This window comes from Streptopelia decaocto, assembly GCF_964273445.1.
Source record: "Streptopelia decaocto genome assembly, chromosome: 1".
NCBI classification, from domain to species: domain Eukaryota; kingdom Metazoa; phylum Chordata; class Aves; order Columbiformes; family Columbidae; genus Streptopelia; species Streptopelia decaocto.
In genome coordinates this window covers 41,509,833-41,528,752 of record NC_138663.1, presented here as the reverse complement: position 1 = coordinate 41,528,752, position 18,920 = coordinate 41,509,833, and the positions used below count along the sequence as shown (strand labels likewise).

Sequence of the window (18,920 nt, the reverse complement as noted above, 5' to 3'; positions counted from 1 at the left end):
CTAATGAAAAGCCCATTGAAGTTGGTGGAAGAAGATGAGTTGAGTGAATCTGGATCAAGCTCACTGGGGAAAGCACATATCTCAGCCTAATGAGAAACAGGGTCAGGAAGCTCCTAAATGCAGACAGGAGAGGAATTAGGAAGTAAACTTCTTGCCTATCCACAGAACTGTAGTGCTGATAAAGACTTTGTTAGGCTGTGTTTACTCCTGAAGCTTTTCCTTATTAGCTCCATGTGTATATCGCCCTTCTGAAATAAGCTAAGGAGTGAGAACCTTTTGCCCAGTTGGTTAGCAAGAAATAAAGAATTTAACGCAGGAGCAATAATCAAGGCAAAAGTCAATGACTTGGTTTTTTTGTCACTTTTCTAGCTGAAATGATGCAGCAAACCTTTCAGTTTTTCTTTGGATGTTTTGGAGCAAGGGAGGAAACGGCATCTCATCCTTACGTTTTTGTAATAGAACTCTAGGAATACATTAGCATTATGGAATGATTATATATAATCTGTCACGTATGGTTTATGTTAATTGTCTCTATTTAGTGTCCTCTTGAGGGGAGACAGGGTGGAGAAAGAAACACTGGAATCTTCTAGTTTTGTTTTTTCTCCTCTCTGATGTACAGGATGAGTGACGGCAGGAGCTCAAGTTTAACAGAATGCTGGGCTGATTCTCAGAGTAGTGAGCCATCCAAAGCTCCCTCTGTCTTACTTTGGAGTCTTAACTCTAGCATTTCCAAATAAAATATGCTCAAGAGTTCAGTGTCTTTGTTATCTTCCATTAATCTGTATTTATATATGTGATCTTTTTTCTTTGGTGCTGAATTACACAGAATCACAATCTTTACTTTCAGCTGTTGACTTTCTTCAGGATATATGCTCTAGGATACAGGATGGAATACATACCGTGGAACTTTTACCCATCAGCTTTCCAAGTGTGTCTCCATCACCAGTCTCAAACACTGCCTGACATTATCACTGTGGTGGCACTAAAATCTGCTTGTGGAGGAGAAAGCTTTAGGCCCCAGTTTTAAGAGGGTCTGCAGTTGTAGCTTGTTGACTTCTGTGAACTGCATATGCTCGTTAGAATTAATTTTGTTTCTGTGGTGTGGTGTGACTCCTGTTTGTCATTTACTGTGCCTTTGGCTGGAGCAGCAGAACTTAGAAGCACGGTGTCTGCAATTTAGAGTACCAGGGTACAGTGGCATGTCTGTTGGTTATGGTGGCCTGGGTTTATACCATATAATTTCAGACATTTAAATTAAGTGTATTAGAAGTTTAGTCACCTTATAAAATTGACATGGGAAGAGGCCTTCTGGAAGGCTTTCGCTGACTCCATGGGGAAGCTGGTGAAAGTGAACCAATTAAGTGCTTTAGTGATACAGGAATTTCAAAAAGTACAAATTTAAGGAGTTCCTAATTGTTTGCTCCAATGCTGCAGTGTGCTACATCTTCTCTGTTGACTCTCTGGTTGTGCCAGTGTAACTACAATGGAGAGATGTGCAATGAAATAATTCAAGAAACTAGTCCAATCTGAGAAATGCAAAGAAAAACCTGCAGTGCTGGGGTGGGAATGAGAGTCTTGGGAATGGCAAAGTAGGAGGTGCGGGAGGAACTTCATAAAACAGTGCTGCCACTGGAGTAATCTTTTTGTTGGGTCACTAAAGTGAAGTTATTTTGTATTAATCTGAACTGTTTCTCTGTCTCTCTGTAACTGTAGTCTTAGTCTCTCTTAGGAGAAAACACTTAAATTGTTGGAATGGATCTGCTTCAACTTCTGGCTCTGGTATGAGGTGGATGGCTGTGGAACCCAGAGGGTGAAGAAATGAGCAAAGTGATGTTTAGAGCTTGTAGGAGACAAGGAGAAATGTCAGGGAAGGAAAAGTTGTTGGTTATTTTAATGTGAAGATCTTAAAAATGCTTGGAGATTTTTTTTTTTTTTAAGTTAAACCATTTCTCTCTTACATTAGGGGAAAACTCATTTTTTCTTAACATTTTATCAGTAAGCATCATACGGCCTTGACTGTATTTTTTGTCTGAAGTTTTCCATAGCAGCACTATTTGCAGACCTTCCACACCCAAATTGCTCTTAAATCTGTGTCACTTCAGGGGGATGAAGTGCTAAATTGATAGGTTAGTGAAACTTGAGAGTAGTATAGTGCATAACTAAATTTCTTGTGTTATCTTAAAAGAACAAAAATTATCTGTAAGAAGTTTCGAGGACATAAATTTGAGGACAGCTTTTCTGCAGTTGTATGGTAATTCTTTATTTGTTAGTTTAAGTGGATCGAGGTTGTATTTCTAGCTGATGTTAATGTTATTGCATATGAAGTAGCTAGGTGGTATTATCCTCAACAATGGTTTTATCCTAATCAATGGATTTAATTCTTGTATACAGTGCGTAACCTGTATTGTAATAATACTTGCACATAACTGATAGAGATTTTGTGTTAATTTACTTCATTTGCCTTGAGGAGTTCCCAGGAGTCTTAGTTACAGGCTTATTGCACCAGGCATTGTAAAACAGAATAAAAAGACTTAATTGTGTAGACTACATTGAATAGAAAAGACAGACATGTATTACAGGTAATATTAAATATGACCTAAGTATTCATCTTAGTGACTTGTCATAATTTGGAGAGATAATGTGTTAAAGAATTTAAAGGCAGGCGCTAATACTTAGAATGAACAATTTATAGAAGTTAATTAAAAAGAATGTGTTAATTTTTTTCCCCACTGCTGTGTAGTTCCAAGTATTTGTGGTACTGGATTAATTTCTACAACGGAAGTGAGAGCTTGGACAGGTAGAACCTGGCAACCCTGCTCATTCTTTTCTGCTTTTCTCTTACAATAAATAATTGACTTCTTTTCATTGTCTTCAGCTCTGTAACTGAAAAGTGAAGGTTTGGTGAGAGTTGTGATGTCACTGAACCTTCTGTCTCACATGTCTGAGGAGGCGAAGAGCAGATCAGGAGCAGTCCTTGAAATGGTTGCTCAGATTTTACTGTGTTGTGGAAGCAAACATGATGTTTGACTGTATGGGGGCATGGAGATGTGGACACAGGTGAATTTGCAACAAGAGGCATATAATGAGCTGCTAAGCTTTTTGGCCAACTAGTATTAAGTTGGTGCGAAAGTAATTGCAGTTTTTGCATTGTTGAAATTTGCTGTTTGATATTGGAATACGTTATTAAAAATGTGGTTATGTTATACATAATTTTAATGCTTATTTCTCACTTTTTTTTTCGCTGCAGAGTTATTACTTGCTGTTTATTTTATATTTGTTTTAGACTATGGAAATGGTGTTGGACAAAAAGCAAATTTGAGCAATTTTCTTGTTTGAGTTCAAAATGGGTTGCAAAGCAGTGGAAGCAACCTAAAACATCAACAACACGTTTGGGCCAGGAACTGCTAACGAATGTACAGTGCAGTAGTGGGTCAAGAAGTTTCGCAAGGGAGATGAGAACCTTGAAGATGAGGAGCATAGTGGCCGGCCATTGGAAGTTGACAACAACCAACTGAGAGCAATCATCAAAGCTGATCCTCTTACAGCTGCATGAGAAGCTGCCAAACAACTCAATGTCAACCATTCTATGGTCATTTGGCATTTGAAGCAAATTGGAAAGATGAAGAAGCTTGATAGTTGGGTGCCTCATGAGCTGACCAAAAACAAACAAACAAAAATCATCCTTTTGAAGTGTTATTGTCTTATTAAACACAACAACAACTTTCCATTTCTTGATTGGATTGTGACATGCGACAAAAAGTTGATTTTCTATGACAACCGGTGATGACCAGCTCAGTGAATGGACCGAGAAGAACCTCCAAAGCACTGCTCAAAGCCAAACTTGCACCAAAAAAGGTCACAGTCACTGTGTGGTGATCTGCTGTTGCTCTGATCCACTACAGCTTTCTGAATCTCACTAAATCATTGCATCTGAGAAGTCTGCTCAGCAAATCAATGTGATGCACCAAAAACTGCAACACCTGCAACCATCATCGGTCAACAGAAAGGGCCTGATTCTTCTCCATAACAATGCCTACAACACGTCAGACAACCAATGCTTCAAAAGTTGAGTGAATTGGGCTACAAAGTTTTGCCTCATCTGCCATACTCACCTGACCCCTTGCTAACTACACTTCTAGAAGCATCCTGGCAACTTTTTTGGAGGGAAAAAGCTTCCACAACCAGCAGGATGCAGAAAATGCTTTCCAAGAGTTTATCGAATCCCGAAGCATAGATTTTTATGCTACAGGAATAAACACACTTATTTCTCGTTGGCAAAAATGTGTTGATTGTAATGGTTCCTATCCTATTTTGATTAATAAAGATGTGTTTGAGCCTTGTCATAATGATTCAGAGTTCATGGTCCAAAACCACAATTACTTTTGCATTAACCTGAATTGGGTTAGGATGTGCAATCAACTGATCTGCAGCTTGGAGAAAAGAAATGAGGAGCAGAGGGTTCAGTATAATTTTCACTTTGATGGTGAGACGGGTTGTTTGACTGTTGTGTAAAGATGAAGAGCCTTTTACATACGAACTTCTCATTTCTAGTGCACTTCAGTAGCCATGCCACTTAAGCAGTTCCTGCTGTGTCTGTTTTGCTGGTGCAGATGTTTGTGTGATGATACGGTGAATGGATCTGTCAGTTCAGAAATGGCTTTTCTTCTGTTGCAGAATTGTTTCTCAACTCTATCGGTTTCCTGATCTGGCTTGCTGCATGAATGACCATGTTAGCGCTGTGGAGGAAAGCTAGTGCGTAGGGGACTGACCCTATATGTGAAACCAAAATTGTTGGTTTAATCTTTGACATAAGATGGAATCTGACTGATTTGCCTAGGTTCTTATTAAAATAATGGTATCTGATTAAAAAAAAAAAAGTAGATGGATGACTTTCAGCAATTTGTTGCTGGATTTTTAAAAGCCATTTAAATGCATCTGTGCTGTTGATTGAGACTGAGAACCAAAGACAATGATAAAATCAGGTGTACAAAACCACATAAAATTCTGCTGAACTTTGATCGTTAGTTATATTTCTAGAAATACATGTTTTCATAACACCACGACTTTAATACCCGCTTACAACGAAATTTTGCTTGCGTCAAAACTTTTCTTCATGTTTAGGAATGTGAATTTAACATTACATTTTGCTCCAAGTGAAGAGCTGAAGTGGAGATGGTATTTTAGTTCTGTTCATGCGGTAAATAAGGAAGACTCTCAGCCGCAAAAAAAAAAAAAAACTGATTGGGTATTTTTAATGTGGTGTTATCCAAATAATTAAAAAAAAAAATCAGAAAAATATTTTGGGTCTGGGGGAAGAAATGAGCAGTCAAATAATATCCACACACAAAATTCTGATTATTATTTTGTTGTTATTGTTTGTTTATATGGGGCCTTTTATTACAGCAGTTGAATACTCTGAATATGTCTGTTCACATCTCCCCTGTGAGACAGGAAGATGCAATGACTCAGGCTTAGCAAAATTTTCTGTGGGCACTTAGAGAAATATATTAAATGAGAAGTGAATGTGGATCTTATGTAGTACAATAATCCCCAGAGCAGAGCATTCTCCTCTCAGCTGACAAAGCTCACTCTGATCCTTCTGCCACACCCATCTGTTCTTTACCCGTTTGGAGAGAAATGTTTCCTTAATTATTTGGATTTAAGTTCATACATACTGACTTTCTGAAAAGGCATACAGACATTTTGATAAAGACGATGAAGTGTCTCAGCGAGGCGATGGGAACTAGTGGCAATCCACTTGGCCAAGCTTTAGCTCACGTGAGGAATCTGATGAAGTTTTTCATTGGGCCTAACAAAATGCAGTTTTTATGTTAAGGCCAGTGTTGGCACCAATTTGCAAGATATGTTGCTAATAGACACTAAGACTTGTGTAACAGCTACATATGGGTGTTTTTAAGACATGTCATGTTTTTTTAAAATGTAAAATCCAGTTTTCAGTAACGTAGTATTCTGGCTTTAATGTCACAGTTTACCTACTTCAACAGTTTCTGGCACTCTCATTGAAAATTAATTGTATACTATTTAAACTTGGAGTGATGTAGTAAGGCTTCTTTGATAGAATAAATTATGAAGGCTTGGTGAGCCAGATCTGATAGAAGTGCAGTGGTGGATAAGGCAGTTTCAGTTTCCCATGTCTTAGATAATTCTGTTTATTTGTAGTGGGCAAAAGTAACTTCTAATGTAGCAGGATCTGAAACAGCTTTACAGAGGGGTATGGAGAAAATCTGTTTGCAGTTCAGGGCAAGCACAACTTCCTGAAAGAAGTGAGCAGTGAGGATTATGGCTCGTACAAACTGGTGACCTTTTGAAGTGATGGCTATCTTGGTTTACTTCAATATCACACATAAGGCTGAAAACTAAAACTAGTTTCCCTTTTGTTTTAAAAAGGCATCAAATGTAGAACAAATAAGTTAGAACTGTTACTTCATTGAATGCAGTCTTAGGTTTGATCGTTAAGTTCATCTGCTGGTGGCATAGCTGATTTGTCTTCTCTTAAAAGCTGCAGTTCCTTCAAAACTGAAACAGGATCAGTCTATTCTCAGCTGTTGCTCAGGTGCGCAAGTAATAACTGTGCACCTGCAGAAATGAGGGTTAGCAACTTGGCCTTGACTGTGGAAATGATACTGAGTATGTGGAAATATTTTTTTCCTGTATTTCAGGCTTAATTCAGATCCTGAGGATTCTTTACTTACAAATTATGCCACTGAGTTGCTTGTACTCAAGTTCTGACTTGGTGGGGTTTTTTTGGTTGTGAGAAGATACAGTGAGGGAAGGATAAAAATGGTAATTTTTGCCTTTCGCATGAGTTGTGACTAGAAATGTCTATGGAGATGTATGTATATCTGTTATTTGCACAGCATTTAGCAAGTGAGTCTATTTTAATCAGAAGCCTGGACACTATGAAAACCTCACTTGTTCACGTATGTTTTTTGACTATAGAAAATGCTGTCTTACTTTTTGTCACCTGCCTGTAGCTACATTTTCTTTCCTGATAAGCGTGCTAGGAAGTGAGAGGTCTTTGACAGATCACTGAAAATATATTGCATTTGACTGCTGCCTGAGACTTCTCTGCACAGATGGGTCGCAGTAGTCAACCCAAATCTAAAGAAAATTTAACGAAGCAGAAAGACCTCACTTGCCTCCTGCAGGATCAAGCGATGCTGGTTTTGTTTGCTCCTTTATAGGCTTATCGTTAAGAATTAAGCATACCCTCACAGTGTTTTGGTTTTCAGCTCCCTTCTTTTTGAGCTGTCTGTTGGTAGTGCGGCGCTACTGTGCTGGCATCAGTGTTATGTGGGAAAATCTGGGCAACCATTCTGTATTTGTCCAGTCTTGAATAATTGGGACAAAAAAAAGTTTTAAAGATTCATATGGCTTTAAAAGAAAACTAGTACAGTATGTTGCAGAAGATCATTTCACACAGTAATCTTGGTGTGGGAGGACTGATGAACCCTGTTAATCAGGAATGGTTGGGGGTGTTCTCATATATAATACATGCAGGAACCATTGAAAGATGCTTACATGCTGTTGATTACCATTTAATAATGTTGCTCACAGTAGGATCAGAATGCAGTAGCTCCATATTTTGAGGAACTCCTGTGTTAATAAAGTTGTTCTACGAGGCTGTTTCAGACGGTTAAGCAAAAACCAGAATCTGCATTGTAGATACGCTTAAAAATAAGTTCACATGAAGAAGGTAGGTTGAAAGAGAAACAACTTCAAATGTGTCACAAATAAGTCTGAAGTATGTTGAAGATGACCTGCTACTTCTCTCTATTCATGGCTCATGTGCAGTGATTTCATATGTGAGGCTGTTTCTTTATCAGCCACACAAGCTTGTAATGTGCTTCCTTTGTTCCCACCAGGTTGAAGGCTATGAGGGAAGGAACAAAAGTGTTGGAGCAGAGGGAAATTGCTTAGCTTAGTGACCGTAGCCTGTAATCTCTAGATGGATGTGCTTAGATGGCTCTACAGCTACAACCTGTAAATACTTGAGGAGAATCATGAAGCTTTATTGATAGAACTGGGTGCACGTGTAGTGAGGAGTGTAGGTGTGACACTGAAGCAGTGAAAGCTGTGCCAGAATCTTACCTTTCCTTTGAATAAATGAGGAAGGCTTTGGATGTTTTTGTGTGTGTTGGTAAACACTGTAAGTGTGTGTAATTTGTGACTGTTTATGGAGCACTTCTTTGGAGATGGGACTTCATTCCTTCTGCTGGAGATGGTTTTGTGGATATGTACCACCATTATGGAGTTTTATGTGGTTGTGTTGTAGCCTCTAGTTGGCAGCTGGTGTATCGTTCTCTTGAGTTCCTGCATGTGGAGGAGTAGATGCCAGCTGAAACTGAAAATGCTTCCTTTAAAGGCTTCGGGTAAAAATTTAATCAAATGAATCTGTTCTTTTCCTGTGGATCGAGGTAGAGTTTGAAGGCCTCATCTGTCAATGTGTTTTATTAACAAGGTTTGCCCATGGAATTATTTTCAGTGGCTTTGCTGAGAACATAGCACTTAGATCTAAGCACTTTACAGGGCTGTTAAGAAATATTATTACAATAGTAATTTTGATAGTCCTGTATTTATAGTACATTAATGACAGGAAATATGAAATATGTCTTAAGTTATCAATTATGTAATTAATTGAAGTATCTCCTATCTTTTCTTACTCTTGTTATTAATGAAATGCCTTTTTTGGTGGCTGTTCTACTGGCCGTGTTGCTCAAGTTGAGGTCCTTGTGAGATATTCAAAGCAAGTGTTGTTCCATTGGAGGCATGAAAACAGAAAGCGTTTGCTCAGGGCACCAGCAATTTAAGCTCTCCTGATGAAAGCTTTATTTATTTGTCAGGGTAAAAGCAAAGATTAAAAAATAAGTAAATAAATTGAAGGAGAAAAACTTGTCTCCCTGTTTTGAGTTAACATATATATCTTCTGGACTAAATAAATATTATGTGATTGCATGACATTGTGGAGGATAGGAATTTGTGCCTCAGGTTGACCTTTACTGGATCTCTGTTCCTAAAGGTATTTTATGGTATCTTGTACTGTTTCTGTTCCATCACGCAATCAAAATGATTCTTTTTTAATAGTGAGAAAGTCTTAAAAATGTTTCGCATGTTAGAGGTTTTCAAGCCCATTGTTAGTAGTATTATAGAAGACCGAATATCATCAGTGATGGAAGTTTTTTCTGTGATGTAATGCAAAAGAAGCTTCCTGAGACCTTGTTCAGACCTGGCAAAGTAAGCTTTATTAAAGTCATATTTAAAAACTAGTAATAGATTCCGTGAGAGGCTGAGCCTGTGATGAGGATGGGGACATTGCTGTCGTGAGGATGCGAAGTCCGTGGGCACCAGGGTGTGTGCAGCCTCCGCAGCACATGGACAGAGCTGATTGCAGAGCCCCAGACTGCCTATCTAGTGAAGCTGCTTCCTAACATCTGCCAGTTACAGTAGATAGTCCCTTACCTTTAGTTTGACAACTCCCTTCTACTCATATGTCTGTTTTCTTTCCTGCTTTTACTTTTTGTCCCATTTTTCGCTGTAACAGCAGGTCATACAAAAAGGGAGAAAGCAGCTTGCATTAGGTATCCCAGTTTTGAGGGCAGGGGCTTCAAACTGATGAAGACTCAAAGGGAATAATTGAGAAAAGGGAGGGTTTTATCCATAAGAAGCCCAAACTGGACAGATTGACACAGTGTGGCATTCATAGAAGGGTTGTGCATTTGATATATGTAGTCTTTAAAGTGCTAAAAAAGTAGAATTTCAGCAGAACAGCAGACCTCTCTTATAGTATGACACTTAAAATATTAGAGTGTAAGATTAAAACAGCAGTCAAGTTGGCTTCCTAGAAGGGGAGAGACAGAATTGGAAATACCAACAATTTGACAGTTTCCTTCTGATTCTAGGAAATGTTTTAGTAATACTCTTGTGGACATTAAGCTGCATGAACGAGGGCTGGAACACAAAGGTGCCTTTGAGTTAGCAGAGAGGAACTGCGGAGACATGTGTTACAGTGGAGGTTTTTTGTGTGTGTTCTGTAGCCTGCATGCATAAACAGATAGTAGAAATCCAAATATAACTAGGATGCCTTTCTGAAAGACCATAATGGTGGAGTTAGAGTCTTCTGTGTATAACATACATATTAATTTAAAAAAAACCAAACCAACTCTCGAGGCACAGATGGTAAAAGAGCACAATGCCAGACATCGCCTGCATCTCCTCATTTGTATGCCTGTTTCCTTGGGACTCCAATGATCTCCTACTTTAACAAAACTTTTAAGTGCAAAACCAGACTTTAATTTTGAGTGGGTTCAGTTGAGTGTTGCAACAGAACACGTGGCACAAAACATGGCTAAATGAGAAAACACAATGCGGACAAGTCTTCCAGGAAGTCTCTGATCGGAGGAGTCAGCGTTCTGTTTCCTGAAAAAGTGCGAGCATTGTCTTAAGATTCATTTAAAGGAAGGAATCTCTCCAGGTGGCTTTGTCTGGTTTGTTTTCAGGAAGAGAAAACCACAAGGTGTTTCAGAAATGAAATGCTTTTGTCATCTCTTTATTGATTTTATTTAATTAATTAATAGTTTTTTTTTAAGTGTATATGCCTGTATTTGTTCATTACTGTACTTTTCTTAATGCGTCTACTGTTGTGTCAGGCTTTTGCAGAGGGACTAGCTAGGGACTCTAACAAATTTTGCAGCTGTGGTCCAGTCCTTAAGGATGAGTCATGATTCCACACACTGAATAGTAGATTGAAGTGCATAGGAGAGCCTCCTGAAGTGCATTTACTTAGGGGTTGATTATGTAAATGATCATACGTATTTCAAAACATGTATTTTGACCAACAGATGTTTTCAGTTAAGTGTCATTCAAGGTAATATAAAAGTCTTAAGGGATGAAGTTGTAGATCCTTTTGGTCAAATAGAGTAGGCTTGTTCTGACTTTCCATCTTTTAAAACAAAGCAGTCGGGGGGAAGAGTATCACATGTTGTCTCGGTTTTTACTTAAGTGTCACTGGAGTAGTCAGGAATGGAGCTTGGAGCAGATACCTTTGAGTATGCTGGTGCCAGTTCTTTCCAGGTTCCCATAGATCCTTTTCATTGGAGTCTCTTGGTTTGAGCTTTGGTCAATTGTATCTTGAATGTTTTCTAATAGAGATCTTGCCCAGAATGAAACTAAGGCCTTGGGTATCATTCCTACAGTAGATCCAAGAGTGGTTTGAGGGTGTTCCAGACTTCTCATTGTTGCATCTTTTAACACAGTAGCAAAATACTTGATTATTCGCAGTACTAGTCATGGAGAATAGCTGGAGGGTGAGGATTGTTCTCCTTTGCTTTGCAAAATATCGTTGGAAATTTGTTTCTTCAGGGGCACATAGACAGACACGGTTAGTAAATGACTGTGCAGAAATAATCATGCTGAAAATACGCTCCAACTGATAGTAGGCTCCAGACTTATGTTTTGTTGGAAGTGATACCTCTTACTTGCATTACCTAGAAGGCTGGAAAGGTGAGGTGATACCCATTGATGTACCAGAAAGTACCAAATCTTAATTGCCATTAAAACAGTGAAATTGAGCAGTAGTATTGGTGTGACTGGTAGATGTAGATGCTATACCTTTTTTTTCCTCTTTCTTTTTCTCCCCCTTTAGGAGGGCTTTCGAGCTGCAGCTCTGCTGCTGAACAGCATGCAGTCCTTTCGGGAGCAAAGTAGTTACCACGGAAACCAGCAGAGCTACCCACAGGACGTGCAGGGTTCCTCCCGACTGGAAGAGTTCAGCCCCCGCCAGCAGGCCCAGATGTTCCAGAGCTTTGGAGGAGGTGCTGGCAGTGGACGTCGTGGAGCAGCAGGAGCCTCTACAGCAATGCCTGGTGAGAGCTCTGGCCATCAGAGCTACCAAGGTTTCAGGAAAGAAGCAGGAGAGTTTTACTATATGGCTGCCAACAAAGATCCAGTGGCATCAGGAGGGCAGCAGCCACCTCAGCGCAGGCCTTCTGGACCAGTGCAGAGCTATGGGCCCCCTCAAGGGAGTAGCTTTGGGAGTCAGTATGGGAGTGAGGGACATGTGGGCCAGTTTCAAACACAGCATTCGACCCTTGGGGGTGTATCCCACTATCAACAGGATTATACTGGTCCTTTTTCTCCAGGGAGTGCCCAGTATCAGCAGCAGGCTTCTAGCCAGCAGCAGCAGGTGCAGCAGTTGAGACAGCAGATCTATCAGTCTCACCAGCCTTTACCCCAGGCTTCCAGCCAGTCTGCTTCTAGCACCTCACACTTGCAGCCAATGCAGCGTCCATCCACCCTACCTTCCTCTGCTTCTGGGTACCAGTTACGAGTGGGTCAGTTCAGCCAACACTATCAGCCACCTTCGTCGTCCTCCTCCTCCTCTTTCCCCTCCCCACAGCGTTTTGGCCAGTCAGGACAGAATTATGATGGAAGCTACAGTGTGAATTCTGGGTCCCAGTATGAAGGCCACGCTGTGGGTTCCAACGCACAGGCATATGGGACCCAGTCAAACTACAGCTTTCAGACTCAACCGATGAAAAGCTTTGAGCAGTCTAAGCTGCCCCAAAGCGGGCAGCAGGGGCAGCAGCAACAGCACCCACCTCAGCACGTAATGCAGTATTCAAATGCTGCCACCAAGCTCTCTCTTCAGAGTCAAGTGGGACAGTACAGTCAGACTGAAGTTCCTGTAAGGTCACCAATGCAGTTCCACCAAAACTTCAGTCCAATCTCTAATCCATCTCCTGCTGCATCTGTGGTTCAGTCTCCAAGCTGCAGCTCTACCCCTTCTCCACTCATGCCAGGTGGAGAGAATCTCCAGTGTGGGCAAGGCAACATGTCCATGGGTTCTAGAAACCGAATCCTGCAGATGATGCCTCAGCTTAGTCCTACACCATCTATGATGCCAAGTCCCAATGCTCATGCAGGAGGATTCAAGGGATTTGGGCTGGAAGGACTGCAGGAAAAAAGGCTCACAGATCCAGGGCTGAGCAGCCTGAGTGCTCTAAGTTCTCAAGTTGCCAACTTGCCCAACACAGTCCAGCACATGTTGCTCTCAGATGCCTTGGCACCTCAGAAAAAAAGTTCCAAGAGGTCATCATCTTCAAAGAAGGCTGACAGCTGCACCAACTCTGAAGGCTCCTCTCAGGCAGAGGAGCAACTTAAGTCTCCCATGGCAGAGTCCCTTGATGGTGGCTGTTCCAGTAGTTCAGAGGATCATGGGGAAAGGGTGAGACAGCTGAGTGGCCAGAGCACCAGCTCAGACACCACTTACAAAGGGGGTAACTTAGAGAGGTCCAACTCCTCACCAGCGCAAGGCTCTCAGAATGAGCCATCAAAACTGAGCAGCAGCCCTGCAGCTAGGGAAGATGTGGCCTCCCCTGATGGGAAGGAAGCTGTGGTGGCTGTGGAAAATGCCCCAAAAGTGAATGAAAAGGCAGTTGGGGTGATTGTCTCCCGGGAAGCCATGACAGGAAGAGTAGACAAGTCAGGTGGGCAAGAAAAACCTGCGCAAGACGATGCTACTGCAGCCACTCAGGCACCAGCTAGTGCTAGTGGAGCAAAAGAAGCTGGGCATGCAGGGACACAGCCAGAGACTCAAGGAGGAAGTAAAGGGAGCAAAAGTGGAGATAACACTAACCATAATGGAGAAGGGAACAGCCAGCCTGGTCATGCAGTTGTTGGGCCAAATTTTCCTACAAGGACAGAACCTTCAAAATCTCCTGGCAGTTTAAGATACAGTTACAAGGATAATATAGCAGCTGGTATACAGAGAAGTATTGGTGGCTTTCCACAGTATCCTTCTGGTCAAGAAAAAGGGGATTTTCCAGGGCATAGTGAGCGCAAAGGCCGGAATGAGAAGTTTCCCAGCCTCCTACAGGAGGTTTTACAGGGGTACCACCATCATCCAGACAGAAGGTATTCTAGGAACGCACAGGAGCATTCTGGGATGGCTGGGAGTTTGGAGGGAGCCATGAGGCCCAATATCTTAATTAGTCAAACCAATGAATTGACCAGTAGAGGCCTCTTAAATAAAAGCATGGGGTCTCTCCTGGAAGGCCCTCACTGGGGTCCCTGGGATAGGAAGTCCAGCAGTGCAGCTCCTGACATGAAGCAGATAAATCTAGCTGATTACCCTATTGCTAGAAAGTTCGATGTGGAGTCTCAGTCTTCTGCCCATGAAGGGGGAGCGCTCTCAGAGAGGAGATCAGTGATCTGTGACATATCTCCATTAAGGCAACTTGTCAGAGATCCTGGCCCTCACCCAATGGGGCACATGGGTCCTGAGGCCAGAGGTGGAAGGAGTGAACGTCTTGCCCCTGGCTTGAGCCAGTCAGTAATACTCCCTGGTGGTTTAGTATCCATGGAAACAAAGATGAAAGCTCACAGTGGGCAAATAAAAGAAGAAGACTTTGAACAGTCAAAGAGCTCAGCTAGTCTCAATAATAAAAAAACAGGAGACCATTGTCATCCTGCTGGCATCAAGCACGAGTCTTTCCGAGGCAACGCCAGCCCTGGAGCTGCAGTCTCGGATGCTGCTCCAGACTACATTCCCCAGCAGGACAGCAGATCGACACCAATGAGACGAGCACCTGGCAGAACTGGAAGCAGCAGGGGTAAATCACCTTCTCAGTTTCAGGATCTTGCTGATAAGCTAAAAATGTCTCCAGGCAGGAGCAGAGGCCCAGGAGCAGATCTGCATCACATGAACCCACACATGACACTATCTGAAAGAGTTAATAGGGGTTCCTTGCATTCTGCCTACCCTCAGAATTCCGAAGGCCCATCTTTGGCTTCAGCATATCACACAAATGCTAGGCCTCATGCTTTTGGCGACCCTAACCAGAGTTTAAATTCCCAGTACCATTACAAGAGACAGATATACCAGCAACAGCAAGAAGAATACAAAGATTGGGCAAGCAGCACTGCTCAGGGTGTGATTGCTGCAGCTCAGCACAGGCAGGAAGGAGCAAGGAAGAGCCCAAGACAACAACAGTTTCTGGAAAGAGTAAGAAGTCCCTTAAAAAATGACAAGGATGGAATTATGTACCTTCAAGGTAGCTCTTACCACGACACTGGAAGCCAGGAAGCTGGGCGCTGTGTTATGGGGGGTGACAGTACCCAGAGCAAATGCACCGAGCTGAAACACGGCAACCAGAAGTTGCAGCATCACGAATCTGGTTGGGACCTCTCTCGGCAAACTTCTCCTGCCAAAAGCAGTGGCCCTCTTGGAGCAGCCAACCAAAAACGATTTTGCCCTCAAGAAAGTGATGGGCATCGACGAGAGGAATCTACAGATTTGCCCAAGCCTAGTAATGCCATGCTCAGGCTCCCTGGCCAGGAAGACCAGTCTCCTCAAAACCCATTAATTATGAGGAGGAGAGTCCGTTCTTTCATCTCGCCTATCCCTACCAAAAGACAGCCGCAGGATATGAAGAATAGTGGCAGTGAAGATAAAGGGCGACTGATGACTTCAGCGAAAGAAGGAGCTGAAAAAACATACAACTCCTATGCCCATTCATCTCAAAGCCAAGATGTTGGCAAGTCAGTTGCAAAGGGAGATTCCTTCAAGGACCTACCAAGTCCTGATAATAGGAATTGTCCTGCTGTTTCCCTCACAAGCCCGGCTAAGACCAAAATATTGCCCCCAAGAAAGGGGCGAGGATTAAAACTGGAAGCTATTGTTCAAAAAATTACCTCTCCCAATATTAGGAGGAGTGTTCCTACCAACAGTGCTGAAACTGGTGCAGATACTGTTACTCTTGATGACATCCTGTCCCTTAAGAGTGGACCTGAAGGAGGAAATGTGGCTGGACATGGACCAGAGGCTGAGAAGAGAAAAGGAGAGCTGTCAGATCAGGTGGGGCCAGCAAGCCAGGATACGACTGGTGAAATAACTCTTCCAAGATCTTCAGAAGAGTGGCAAAACAGTGAGGATGATAAAACCAAGAAAGAGGTCCCTGAAGCTGCCAGTGTTGGTAAAGAAGGAGCAGGGTCCAGTGCAGCACCACCACCTTCTCAGAAGTCAAGTGGTCAGGGAAGGCCTGATGGATCTGTAAGTGGAGCTGGCACTCTCACCTTTTCCGACTCAAAAACAATTTCCCCTTCCAGTGTGTTTACTTCTGAACCAAATCCGAAGTCTGAGGAAAAAGATGGAGACGTGACAAATATTTCACCCAAGCCAGATGGTTTCCCTCCAAAGGGATATTTTCCCTCTGGAAAGAAAAAGGGGAGGCCAATTGGGAGTGTGAACAAGCAGAAGAAGCAGCAGCAGCAGCAGCAACAGCAGCAACTGCCACCGCCCCCACCACCCCCACCAGTACCTTCACAGGCCTCAGAAGGGGTAGGTGGTGGTGAGCCAAAACCTAAGAGACAAAGGAGGGAGAGGCGAAAACCGGCAGCACAGCCACGGAAGCGGAAGCCCAGACGGGCTGCTCCAATTGTGGAGCCTCAAGAACCAGAGATCAAGCTTAAATATGCTACCCAGTCTGTAGATAAAACTGACTCCAAGAATAAGTCCTTTTTCCCTTATATTCATGTGGTAAACAAGTGTGAATTAGGCGCTGTGTGCACAATCATTAACGCGGAGGAAGAGGAGCAGAACAAATTGGTGAGGGGTCGGAAAGGACAGAGGTCTTCGACACCCCCTCCTAGCAATGCGGAGAGCAAAGTGCTGCCAACCTCAACTTTCATGCTGCAGGGCCCTGTAGTAACAGAGTCTTCTGTCTTGGGGCATCTGGTTTGCTGCCTGTGTGGCAAATGGGCAAGCTATCGTAACATGGGTGACCTCTTTGGTCCTTTCTACCCCCAGGATTACGCAGCCACTTTGCCCAAGAACCCACCTCCAAAGAGGGCCACAGAAATGCAGAGCAAAGTCAAGGTACGGCACAAAAGTGCTTCTAATGGTTCCAAGACAGATACGGAAGAGGAGGAGGAACAGCAACAACAGAAGGAACAAAGAAGCCTCGCTGCTCATCCCCGCTTTAAGAGGCGGCACCGCTCTGAGGACTGTAGTGGAGCCTCTCGGTCACTTTCAAGGGGAGCTTCGTGTAAAAAAGCAACCACTGAGGGTGGCAGTGGTGGTGAAAAGACTCCTTTGGACTCAAAACCCTCTATGCCCACTTCAGAAGGTGGCACTGAGCTGGAGTTACAAATTCCTGAACTACCTCTTGACAGCAATGAATTTTGGGTCCATGAGGGTTGTATTCTCTGGGCCAATGGGATCTACCTGGTCTGTGGCAGGCTCTATGGGCTGCAGGAAGCTGTGGAGATTGCAAGAGAGATGGTGAGTACCTGACCTTACTCTACAACGTTATTTGTTTTCATTTGCAATATGCATACCATTTGGAATACCATTTTTCCTTTATCTTCTCTTGTGTCTTAAGCGATCATCTTTCATCTTAAATAAATCTGTAGTGATGTCCTTTTCATGACCTTGTTTAGATCTCTGCCACACTTGATCAGACAGATTTTTTCAGGCATCAAAGAGCTGGATGCTCGTTACCTACTAAAAGTCCTGGATGTCCAAAGCCCTTCTCATAACTACAGTGATCTTTTTTCTTGTTTATTCTATCCTATTAGATATTTAACATTCTCTAGCGCTCTTTGTAAAGTCATACAGTAAAAGGACAAGTGGCAGCAGACACAAACTGCAACAAAGAAAATTCCAATTCACTGTTAGATGAAAAATTTCATGGAGTGGTCAACCGTTGGATTGAGGGAGGAGGACCAACAGAGAATCTGTGGAATACTTGTTCTTGGAGATTCACAAGCTTGATTGGGCAAGGCCCTAAGAAACCCACTTCACCTCTGAAGTTAGGTCTAGCTTCAAAGTTGTCTCTGCTTTCGGCAGGAGGTCCCTCCAACCTAAGTTATTCTGTGACTGTAATACATGTTACGCAACTGTAGGAGGATTTGTAGTACTTAGAAAATACAGTGGATAGAGTAGAATTGCACAGAAGCATGTAAGCTTTAAGTAAGAAGTGGCTTGGTTTAGTATTGATGAATTCAATACTAATTATACCACAGATTATACTGATAATTGACTTTCTCCAAAGTGTGAGTATACAATGAGTGAGAAGAAATGTGTAAGATTAAAGCAGGAACAAAGTGGAAACTTCATTCACAATCACCTGGTTGTAGATGGGGACACTCATTATTCTTGATTTTCTGAGACATGACACTCTAAAATCCCATTTATGTGGCTTTCTTTGCCATCATCAGTATGCTACATCCATTTTTTATGGTTACCTTTTGCATTATGCTTTCTGTCCTGGACCAGATCATGGAAGAGGCACTAGACTATGTTTTCCTCTTCCCTTCGGATTTTTTCCTTTTCTAAACAGTTTGGGGATCCCATTTTTATCTTCTCTTTGTATTGTTATAGTGTGCTCGTTTCCTCCCCATGAGCTTTTCTCTTCAGGTTTGATTCCTGGCTTGTTCTGCATTTTCACTCACTGTTCTTTGACAGTAATTACATGCTTCTTTGCCCTAACTTGATTTGGCTTGCATTCTTGTTTCTAGCTTCTCATTAAACAAAGTCAGTTAATTTCATTTGGTTTTCATCGAGCCGTGCCTGCATGCTTGCTCCGATGAAACTGCTGAATTTCTTATCTTGGATAATTGCAAGGTTTCTTTTGGGATCTCCACCACCAGTTGAGCTCTACTCGCAATGTGGCTGCGCTTTCATTTGTCTCATAGTTCACCAGTGTTTTGAATCTGAATCACTCCAGCCTGATTTTCCATTTTTCCTGTTTTAAGGGTCTTTCATTTCTGATCCTTGTTCTCTCAGTAGCAACTGCCTTCTCTGCAAGTTCTTGAACCACCTTAAGTTGTCCTCCAGCAATCCTTTTTGTGTTCCTGTACCTGCAAAGGGGTATGCCTGTCAGAGCCCTGCTGTGCTGGTA

At 42.4% G+C, this 18,920-nt stretch overlaps 1 protein-coding gene across 7 annotated transcripts in view; it reads left to right on the top strand.

The window, feature by feature from the left end:
• The window catches only part of TCF20 (transcription factor 20), a 130,812-nt gene that overhangs the window by 75,032 nt on the left and 36,860 nt on the right, over positions 1-18,920 (top strand). For all 7 annotated transcript variants that reach the window (XM_082061682.1, XM_082061681.1, XM_082061680.1 and 4 more), the window contains one exon: positions 11,663-17,299. In XM_082061682.1, the coding sequence (XP_081917808.1) occupies positions 11,699-17,299 (5,601 nt within the window). In that variant the 5' untranslated portion in view covers positions 11,663-11,698. The remainder of the gene's footprint in view (positions 1-11,662; positions 17,300-18,920) is intronic.